This window comes from Ruditapes philippinarum, unplaced genomic scaffold (assembly GCF_026571515.1).
Source record: "Ruditapes philippinarum isolate M1 unplaced genomic scaffold, ASM2657151v2 ctg662_1_1_1_1, whole genome shotgun sequence".
Taxonomy (NCBI): Eukaryota; Metazoa; Mollusca; class Bivalvia; order Venerida; family Veneridae; genus Ruditapes; species Ruditapes philippinarum.
In genome coordinates this window covers 210,686-222,097 of record NW_026865029.1, presented here as the reverse complement: position 1 = coordinate 222,097, position 11,412 = coordinate 210,686, and the positions used below count along the sequence as shown (strand labels likewise).

Sequence of the window (11,412 nt, the reverse complement as noted above, 5' to 3'; positions counted from 1 at the left end):
GCATTTTAAAAGAAAATCAATTCAGAATTTAAAATAAAATAGATTAGCTAAGTCGGGGCTTTTTAAAACATAAAAAATAAAAGTTCGCTATTTACTTTTCCCAAGTCACGATGGTTCACCATCCTGTAAGTTCAAGATTGTTAATTATATAAGCGATTTAGCTTCCTATCTTCTTTGGTTAACCTCAAATTGTATCACAAAACATGATTCAGCAAAAACCTGTTTACTTAGGTAAAGCTATTTCGTAGATAATAAACGTTAAAGTACGTAAATCTGTACAGCCAATTGAAAGCGAAAACAGCCCGTCTTGTTCGTTTTATTGCGTACTGCTAGCCACCAAAAATGATGATTAACCTGTCATATTATGGCGGGATACAATTTTAAACTGTTAAAGTTAAAACAGCTTTAAGAATAACTGAACTTTATATTGAAATCATATAAACAAGTTAATACGTGAATGCATTTTGCTTTATGAAATTATTTACATCATTTTACTTTAAAATGACAACATCATTATAGCAGCTTATTTTACGAATGAATAATTTACACGGACTTTTGTGACCTCTTACAAATACATCTTACATAAGTCATATATACATTATGATATAAAATGTATAAATGAAACCAAAAGCCCACCCCCTTCCCGCCCCCCCCCCCCCAAAAAAAAAAGAAACACTCGAATACACTTATAAGGATGGAAAATAAAATGGGGAGGAGGGTATGTATAAAAACAAAACAAACAATAAATGACTGTCACTATTAACATTTATTTCAGGTATATATAAAAAATAACTCCTTCATCATAGTTTATATTTACATACATACGTTAACTGACTTATAATGAGATGAATTGTGGTAATAAATATTCATGAGTGAGGAGATGAATGTAACGATAATTGATAATGAGGCGTAATGAGGCATAATGAAGCGCAATGAGGCGTTTAGAAGCACTCTATCACAGTCAAAATGAAGCAAAAATAACGTTAACATATTTATTGACATGAAGTGAAAATCATACATGTATTTGCTTATTACATCACACTTCTTTAATTGAAATATGTTTTCCCTTGCTTTGTGTCATAACTCCCTGATAATTATTGAAGCCTTTCATTTGACCGTGTGAAAAAATATTGAAAAGAAATTAAACTATTTATTATGTTGATATTCTAAACTAAAGTCGAAAAACAAGTCAAAGTGACATTATGCTCATTTTTTTTTCAATGTCAAGCTGATCAAATAGTTGTATATTCTAAAAGATTGACTATTTTGTTTGTTTGTTTGGATTTTTACGACACGTCAACATATAAGTGACCATATCGTGCCGAATGCTATGATAGGCTTAAAATTACATTGGCTGAACAATAACTGATAATGTCAAATGTTCACGATGAAATATAACACGGACTTGAAATATAAAGAAGTGACCCCTCTCTTTTTTATAAATGCAGTACTGCCAATAATTTCCGAAATATATTAATATTTATTTATCTATAAAAACATACTTTCAATTGTACCTGAACACTCACAATTTACTCTTAGATGGGCATAATGTCACCTTAAGCACCATTTCGGTGATGACTTTTTGATGATGTGAGAATATGACAGAAAGCTCTAGTTACTTTTGTGTTCGTCTATATAATATAGCCATTTACAATAATAGTTATAAAATGGTAGTAATTGAAAAATAAAGATGCTTTGTTATTCATTTTTATGCCATCATTAGGTCTCTCACCGGACAAAAACTATGTAAAAATGTAAAAATAAAGGTCACATCATATCTATGAGCCTAGTGCTTTTCACAATAAGTGTTTAAAGAAGGATATAAATTTGAAATTCTATGACCTGGTGGTTATTTTGAAATCAAAGGCAGTATCATTAAGGACATTGAAACAAAAAAATCAATTCTAGTCAGCGGAACTTTCCGAGCGTTATCTTACGGAAAGTCTGGTTTAAACATTCCTCTTTGTCATTTCTTTTTACACACCCTGACAAGTCGACGATTGTGGTTCTTTATAGATTTTTGTTATTCTCGGTTGTCGGAAAAAATCTATTGCATACTGAAAAATAAAAACATAACATTTTAAAGCAAAGTAAATATTTATAAATGCCATCAATCTTTGTAAGAAAAAAACAGCAGGAGACATGGTATGAGCAATTAACTTTTCATAGTTTTTTCCGTGATATTTTATTTCGTTGAAAAAAAAACAACAATTTAATAATAACATGATATTGTTTGTAAACAACGTTTGTGATGTACGAGGAATTTACTATGGACCTTTAAGTGAGAGAACGGGTATTCAGTGGTTAACGTGTCTGATAGTTAGCACATGGCTGTAAATACTTTATGATAACAAGTACTGCTTAGTCCAGCATGCAGATTCAATTTGAATAATGTAATTTGAAATAGATATATTTCACAACCGAAAATTACAAGTTATTTCGATAGTTCCCTCTTTTTTCACCTTATGTATATACTAAATTAGCTCTATCTTTTTTCACCTTATGTATATACTAAATTAGCTCTATCTTTTTTCACCTTATGTATATACTAAATTAGCTCTATCTTTTTTCACCTTATGTATATACTAAATTAGCTCTATCTTTTTTCACCTTATGTATATACTAAATTAGCTCTATCTTTTTTCACCTTATGTATATACTAAATTAGCTCTATCTTTTTTCACCTTATGTATGTACTTAATTAGCTCTATCTTTTTCACTTTATGGTTATAAAAAGTATTAAATAAATACTTACGGAAATTTCTCTTTTCGGGGATGATGTCCAGCATTGGGCATTTTCCCAGGATTTATCTAAAGTCTGTCTTAGAATGTTTCTCATCTTTCGGTCATCTTTCCAGTTTGTATTTACAAGCGTCCTAAAAACGTCAGTGCCGTTAATCTTGTGTCCGTCAGTACTCGTGAGTTTATCATAATTATTCCAGCTCATACATCCTTCAATTGGTTTTCTTGGGTAATACAGCATATATCCACGGCACAGTTCGTCATACTCCGTCCAACCACCCTGTGAATAAAAGGAGGACAAATGTCAGTTGTGTAGATTTGTTGATACATTGAATGATAAGCATTTGGGCCACGTCACGACAAAACCAACATAATATGTTTGCGACCAGCATGGATTCAGACCAGCCTAGCTGTGCATCCGCGCAGTCTGATCAGGATCCATGCTGTTCGCTATCAGTTTCTCTACTTGTAATAGAGTTGGTAAGCGAACAGCATGGATCCTGATCAGACTGCGCGGAAGCACAGGCTGGTCTGGATCCATGCTGGTCGCAAACCCATTATGTTGGTTTTGTCATTGCGCGGCTCATTTTTTCTTTGTGCGATTTTTACTTCAAATGTAAGATGTGCAAAATGTATTAAACAAATGTATACCTTAAACTAACAAAGAATAAATTAATCATTTTCCGTTTTTAAATTAAAAAATTTGATGTTATACGCGAAAAGAAACACTAGCAGTCTTGATATATATTTGAATGTATTGCACTCTACCTTTAACCCAGGTGAAAATTGTTTTGTTTAAAATGGCCACTAAAGTCTTCTCTTTTTATCGTTTATTTATTTATAGTCTAAGAATTGTTATTTTATCAAAATAACCAGTTAAATCCACAATTAAAAATGATGAATATGAACTAGACATTTAATATAAATGTGTTCATCTCTAAAAAAAAAAACATGTGTATACGAACACTCAAAGGAGATACATTTGTTTTAACGACGCGGTTTGAATGATAATCACTTGCTACATTACCGACACATGCACGATGTTAAATGTTTAAAGTTTAAGACAAAATATCGCATTTATAAAACTAAAAAAAAATAGCGCATTTATAAAACAAAAAAAATAGCACATTTGAGCCGTGTCACGACAAAACCAACATAATGGGTTTGCGACCAGCATGGATCCAGACCAGCCTGCGCATCCGCGCAGTCTGATCAGGATCCATGCTGTTCGCTTACAAACCCTATAACAAGTAGAGAACCTGATAGCGAACAGCATGGATCCTGATCAGACTGCGCGGACGCGCAGGCTGGTCTTGATCCATGCTGGTCGCAAACCCATTATGTTGGTTTTGTCGTGACGCGGCTCATTTATAAAACCACGAAATTAGCATATTTATTAAACCAGGAAAACAGCGCATTAGTAAAACCAGGAAAAAGGGTGTTTATGAAACGAAGGAAATGGCGCATTTGTAAAACCAGAAAAAGGCGCATTTAAAATATAAAACTCAAAGAAATGGCATGTTTATAAAACCAGGAAAATAGCGCATTTATAAAACCTGGAAAATAGCGTATTTATAAAACCAGGAAAATAGCGTATTTATAAAATCAGGAATATAGCGCATTTAAATTTTAAAACCAGAAACAAACGGCATATTTATAAAACCAGGAGAGTACCGCACTTATAAAACAAGGGATTTTGCCCACTAAATCTTATAAAATCAGAAACAATTGCACTTATTAAACCAGGAAAATAGCGCATCTAAAAAACAGGAAAAAGGCGCATCTAAAAAAGCAACAGGAAAGTAGCGTATCTAAAAAATGGTAAATAGTTTATCTTAAAAAACAAATAGGAAAATAGCGCATTTATAAAAGCAGGAATGTAGCGCATTTATAAAAGCAGGAAAGTAGCGCATTTATGAAACAAGGGAAATAGCGCATTAAATCTTATAAAATCTTGAACGAATATAATTTTATTTTCCTTCTTTAGAAAGGGCAAATGTGAGTTTTATAGTGTTTAGATAATGGTTTCAGAGCTTATAAGATGTTTATCAGCTGAAGAAAGTGTAGATGAATGAGATGTCTTTTGTTATGAAAGTAGCAAATGAAAACAAACTAGCAATTATATTATTTGACTTCCATACAAAATACTAAAACATTATACCTATAATAATGCCAAAAAAAAGAGCAAAAGATGGTTCAGTTATTTCGCCAATAAGTAACTTTTCTGAAACTATAACAGGACATAATAAATGATGTTTTAGAAAATAAAGATAAAAAAACATTTCTGAAGCATAATGGGCCTTTAATGTTTACGCCGACTATTGTTTTGATCTATGTTATCCCGCATTATAATTGGTCTAGATAAAACAACCAAACCGATTTATGATTAAAAAATCATGTAAAACGTGAAATGGAAAGAAAAAAAACGCAAACAAACAAACAAAAACTCGAACCATACCGATAATGATCATTAGTATATAAATGTGAAAACCCTGTTACACAAAAAGAAAAAGAAAACGTACGATCATTCCGACGACAAATAGACGTAGTATATGTTCGACAAACATGTATCATGTTATTTTCAGTAATGTGGCTATTCATAAACCAGATTTCAATTTTAAATATGGAAACTAGCACATTTTCTTTTCACAAGACTAACTGCAGCTGTATATAGATATTGAACGATTACTAGAATAAGGTTTAAGTATTTTATGAAGTGTTTTCTTGTTTGTTTGTTTTTTGATAATAAAAATGTCTTACCACTGTTGGTCGTTGCCTCTGTGATGAATCATAGGTACACTCTAACAATAATTCGTCTCTCTAAAATAAAATAAAGCAAGAACATGAATACATTTTGTCATTGCTAGCTTTATAGAACATTTTCTGACATTCCGGTACAAGTGGCATTGGTAATATTCTTTTGACATTCTAGTAAAAGGTTTTACATATTTTCCGACATTCCGGTAAACATTCCAAATGGCATGGTCTATCCGAAAAATGTCCTTCATTACAAAAATATTCGTCTAATATATAAACTGTCTTTTCTATATTATTTCATATCGGTTTTGTCTAATTTAAAAACACGGGAGCTCAAGGTATAGAGCCTTATACCATTTGGAACCATTCGTCGATCATCGGAAAAGGCCGAAATGTTGCGAGTATCATTAGCAGCAAAAGAACAAAGCGTTTAATGTAAAGCTCGATTCAAACTAAAAGTATATTATTTTAATTTTTTGTATTAAACTGCAAATGAATATACTCAACACGTACGCAATTAACTTTTCGTCGTGTACTCAGAAGGCGGAAGCTTTGTTGTTCACTATCATATGACCTATCATACGCTAACCACGGGTTCTCCCGCGCTCGATTTCCTCTATAGCGCGTGAAATGACGTAATTTCATGGCTTTACCCAATGAATGGGAGTGAAACTGAACACCAACCACCGTCATCGGTACAGATTTGGTTGATCGAGATGGTTTCGATTTGATTAATCCAGATTTTTGTCCTCTAGATGATTTAGATTGTTTTGATTTAGATTTTTTTTTATTCCAGCAATTGCCAATTCCCTGAAATACATAAAATGATAATCATTATGAGATCTATATCTTTTATATTCAGTTCAAGCGTCATTCATGGTAATTATTAGCGTAACCTCATTAGTGTCTTTTCATGTCCGTAACCTTTTACTGTAAAAAAGCTTAATTTGAGTTTGCATCTAAAAAGATGTTCAATCATTAATTCTGACTTAAAGTTTTTGTTTTTTCCAGTTCTAAGTTGATTCTAGAATCGGGATAGATGTATATTATCCGTTATAGGTTTTATTTCTAAACAAGTGAAACACAAAGCGAATCAGTACATTATTTGTTATCGCGTCACCTTAATATATGTTCTTAATATTATTTACAATCACATAACAATTATATTATAACATAATGAAAGTTCAGAGCGAATATAACCAAATATGACAATCACTTTTGTAGCAGTCTTAAAATGGTAGGATACTAAGTCATCGCGCACCTGCAAAATGCTCCAAAGCGGAATGTGTCCGAGTGGGAGCAGTTAGGAAATAAAAACTGTATCCCGTTTTCAGGTTAAACTTTTAACTTTTTAAAAATCATATCAAGTACTAAAGCCAATCGTTGGTGCACTACATTTGATACTATAACATTTTTGTTTAGAATAGAAACAAATATTACCATCGAGTCGACGGGATGTTTACTAAAAACTAAACAGTCCGATTGGGAGCATATTGCAGGTGCGCAATGACGTAGTATCCTGCCATTGATTATGGAACACTACGATACAATCTTAAACACTTATACATTAAGTATTTTTAACTAACTCACCCATCCAAGGCATCTCATTGAGCAGTAGGCTTTCTGGACAAAGTTTGGTTCTCCTGGTGGTATAAACTGAAGCCAGTTAGGACTAATGATGTTTCCAAGGGAAAGGAACGCCGCATCATGATCTCTTAACTTTGCTGTGTAAGTTATCCGTATACCAGAGTTGTCAATAAGATCTAAAAAACAAAATATCCAATTATTTATTCTCATATAAATAGTAAATGCATATTTATTTAAGTATTGTTGTTGTTGTTGTTGTTTTAATTAGTTTAACTACATAATGTCTCTTCAACGTTCGTGCCTGTAATAATGAACAAACGGGCACCAGAGGTCTTTCTCCACCAGTAAAGCTGGAAAGTCGCCACATGACCTATACTTAGTCGGTCCGACGTAAATCCAAATCAAACAATCAAATGTCACTTCAATATACTGTATATGATAATTCTTAACTATATTCAGATATGCAACTGATATTGTAAACGGTATAAACATTAACATCTATGTAAGATGTTTTACTTGTAAAAGACTCCTCATTTTCGTAATGCGTGGCCAACACGTAAAAGTTTGCCTCTTCTGCACCCCCAAATGGTATTCCGACGTCTTCCGGAAGATACATGGGCTGTAATTGTTAACCATCATCAATTTTAATATTATTACCAAAAAAAACTACTTTTTTCCATTAAAAACTCAATTCAAATTAAAACCTATATATTGTGTAATTTAAAAATTTTATATTTTCCTCATAGTCTGAAAAAGAAATCCGAAATTGAAAATTACCGAAAGACCAGAGCCACATGGTTTATCAAACAGTTTCAACATTGGTCTATTCTGAACAAAAGGTCCTTCTGATGAAAATGGATAAGAAATTTTTAAAAATGTTATTTTGAAAAGATATACACGGTTTACATCAGAAGATAAAACAAAATGCAGTTTCTTTAAATTATTCCAACTTTCAATAATAAAAATATTATAATGATAACTAGGAATGCATTTCGAACAATAATTTTCAAAATGAAAAATTTAAGATAATTTTATAATTTAGACTAAACGAAATTTAATTAAAATAAAAGCAAAGTTTACGCAATAGAAACATACTTGCTGTGTCATCACTTACCGACTTTCCATGGCCAAAACTTGCCACATGCTCTCTACAAAACGTGATATGGTTTGGTGCGTCCGTGAAACAGTTAAAACTATCACCATGGCTCATCAAATCTGTTACGTTCTTCACGTAACAACGATATAACACCATGTGATGTACATTATGTTCTGTAAGATCCGACAAAACTGGACTAACCTATCATTAAAAAGAACAGTAAATTGTAATATTAATATGTATTGTTCCCTATAAATTCACATGTCATATGTCCGCTTATGTTTAGAAGTAATTGCGTTATATTGTATGAAAAAAAGATGGGGTACACTGTTTTCCTTAAGGTTCTACAAAACTGGAATACCTTAAACAAAAAACTAAGATATTGTATGAAATATATTGTGATTCATAGCGCCCTATCTATGAAAAAATAAGTCCTGTGTTGCTACTTCCTTATAGTAAAACGATACAATATTATACATAATATCCTATAAATTCATATGTCATATGTCTTACATTTAAACTTGTAAAGGTGATTTTTTTTTTTGTATTTTGGAAATAGTAAACATTGTCAAACACACACGATCTATTTGCTATACTTTAAGCAAAGTATGATTTCAGAATAAATAACATTCCGTAAAAGTGCTGGAAAGTTTCATTCAGTATCCATCAATAGAATAAGAATTATTTGAAGACACAATACCCAACCTAGAGGCGCAACCACTACGTCGATAGGGTGAGGGAACGCGGCGGGCGTATGTAAATAAATTAGATCACAATAATAAATTAGTAAAACTTACTTTTATAATATGATGCTTCTTAGTTATGTTAGAAAGATCAAACAATTTGCAGTGAAAATTTGGCATTCCGTCAGCTGGTATTTTGTACTGAAATATATAATGACAAACTAAATACAAACATGCAACAAGGATGAACTACATGAACTACAATTACCAAATCTGTGCACTGTTTAAAGTAATCAATAAAACCACTTGAAAAAGGAAATAAAGAAATCACTATAAATATCAAGAAATATTATTATTAATGATAATACGTTGTTTATGTTAAAACATTTGATAATAGAAAGATATTTTCTCATCAATATCGAAGAAGAAATAAATATTTTGATATCATTTCCGATTTTTGGTTCAAACAATTTGTGTACATGACTTGTGTAAAAAAAATAATTATTGAAAGCAACACTTTGCCATTTGACACATGATATTTTAAAGCAACATAAAATTGATAAACAATATATAAGTTATACAAAACTAGACATAGTGAAACAGACACATACGTTTTCGTTAAGGAAATCCATAGTGTTCACATCAGCAGGATAGAACTTTGGGGGCGAAGATGCCAACAACAAATTGACAGCTTTGCTTCCTCGTTTTGAATGATACATTATTGAATCAATACTAGCGGGGTCCTGGTCACTGTATGCATAAATCAGCTGCATTGTGTCACTCTGAAAATAAAATTCATATTTTCAACATCTACAAATAACAAAATCACATTTACAATGATATCTGCAATAAACAGTAACATAATCCCATGAACAATATGCGTAGACGTTTTACTAAATCTACTACTCACACATTACAAACTAAAGCTCACATAAAAATATTTTTAACTCATTACATTTAAAACTAATAATATAATATCTAAAAGTTATATATAAAGTCTACAATTTACAAAATAACATATAAAACTCAAATGATGGTATCTACAATTTGATAGATAACATATACAACAATCTTACTGTAATTGGTATATCCCCTACAGTATCACACGTGTCCAGTTTGCGATGGAACTCCAGAACGGTCCAACCATCTATGGCATCAGCCGAGTCAAGGAACCAATCTTGCGAGACGTCCGACTCTGGGTGTGTATAACCCACCGTATGGAAATCCTATTTGAAATGCATTAGTTTGATGTAACTATGTATATACATGTATATGTTGCTTATCATAACTAACAGTGTAGAATACTATGAACGCATTCAGGGAAAGGTTTTGAAAGAAAAAGTGATAAAGTTGTTGGAAAGTTTTAGAACTTAATCTATATAATTACGAAGAATTGTTACAACCGGTCAGATTTGCATCAGTAATTTGCTTGAATAAAACACTTTTGCAAAATTAAAATTAAAAAATAAGATTAGCAAAACATAACAGGTGAAACTGACATGATAAATTTGCTTACCTTAAAATATGCCAAATTGTCCTTTCGATTATCTGTAACATATGCAACAAACACATCTGCCGGTACCATTTTACCAGTTTCTGATATTCCAAAACCTACGTAGCCAAGTGTTTGTACTTGAACTTGAAACCAAATTACAGATTCATTGAAACCCCATCTGTAATTGAAAAAAGTATGTTTCAGTTAGGCAGACATTTTTGGTTGGCCTTTAGTCGCACAGCAGAGCTTTATTAAGTGAGGAATACCTCAGTTCGCAGACTAAGCGTTATCATTACAAAAACAGTATTGTCTATTACATGTTTATCAAGTTATGTTTAGAGGGTTTGGATATAGTAGTACATTACGATACCAAAATCAACTGTTCATGACTGAAATCAACTAATAAAATTACTGCCTAGCGAGTGGCCGTAGCTTAGTTGCTGAAGTCTAAAGGAATTGTCATTTTAGATCATGGTACAAACAGAAATATCAGATTATAGTTCATGTAGTTTAGTTTCATTACGTACATATAGTGTTGAAATGCTATTAAAAAATTTTAAGTGTTGAGTTAAAAAATACCACCAAATTTGCATATAAACATTTTGTTAATGTCAATGGCATATTCTAAAATTCAGTTTTGTTTGGACTTTCTGAATAAATCCAAAGACGACTTACCTTAATACATATTTTCCTCCTTCATCAAGGTCCGTTATGAAAGGATACACATTAGTCTCGGCTCTGTTCGGCATTGTTTGTGATAAAACTAAGCGTACTTGACACGTTAATGTACATATTAAACATGCTGTCAACAAACTGAACTTTGGCGTTAACATTTTTAAATAAATTATAAAAGTCCACTATCTTTATTCTTAAAAAATATGGGCACTGTTTGATCTTGCACTTTCTAAACACAATATCAATACACTTTACGTTAAAGAAATCAACTTGTATCTTGTTTTATTCCTTCGTTTATTCACTATAAAATCTGAATTTTGATCACAAGTTAGGTCAGCTAAGTGGCTACAATATTGTGGTTGAATACCAAGTAGATT

General features: G+C 31.8%; 1 protein-coding gene across 1 annotated transcript; it reads right to left on the bottom strand.

The window, feature by feature from the left end:
* Positions 1 to 978: 978 nt before the first annotated feature.
* On the bottom strand, positions 979 to 11,412 carry LOC132727611 (DBH-like monooxygenase protein 1). The gene is made up of 12 exons (XM_060713169.1): positions 11,036 to 11,412; positions 10,382 to 10,538; positions 9,942 to 10,091; positions 9,477 to 9,647; positions 8,980 to 9,066; positions 8,201 to 8,383; positions 7,603 to 7,705; positions 7,090 to 7,262; positions 6,013 to 6,309; positions 5,503 to 5,562; positions 2,756 to 3,022; positions 979 to 2,057 (listed from the first exon to the last, which is right to left on the bottom strand). Exons 1-12 carry the CDS (start codon positions 11,191 to 11,193, stop codon positions 1,977 to 1,979), a joined length of 1,887 nt encoding a protein of 628 aa, XP_060569152.1. The 5' UTR covers positions 11,194 to 11,412; the 3' UTR covers positions 979 to 1,976.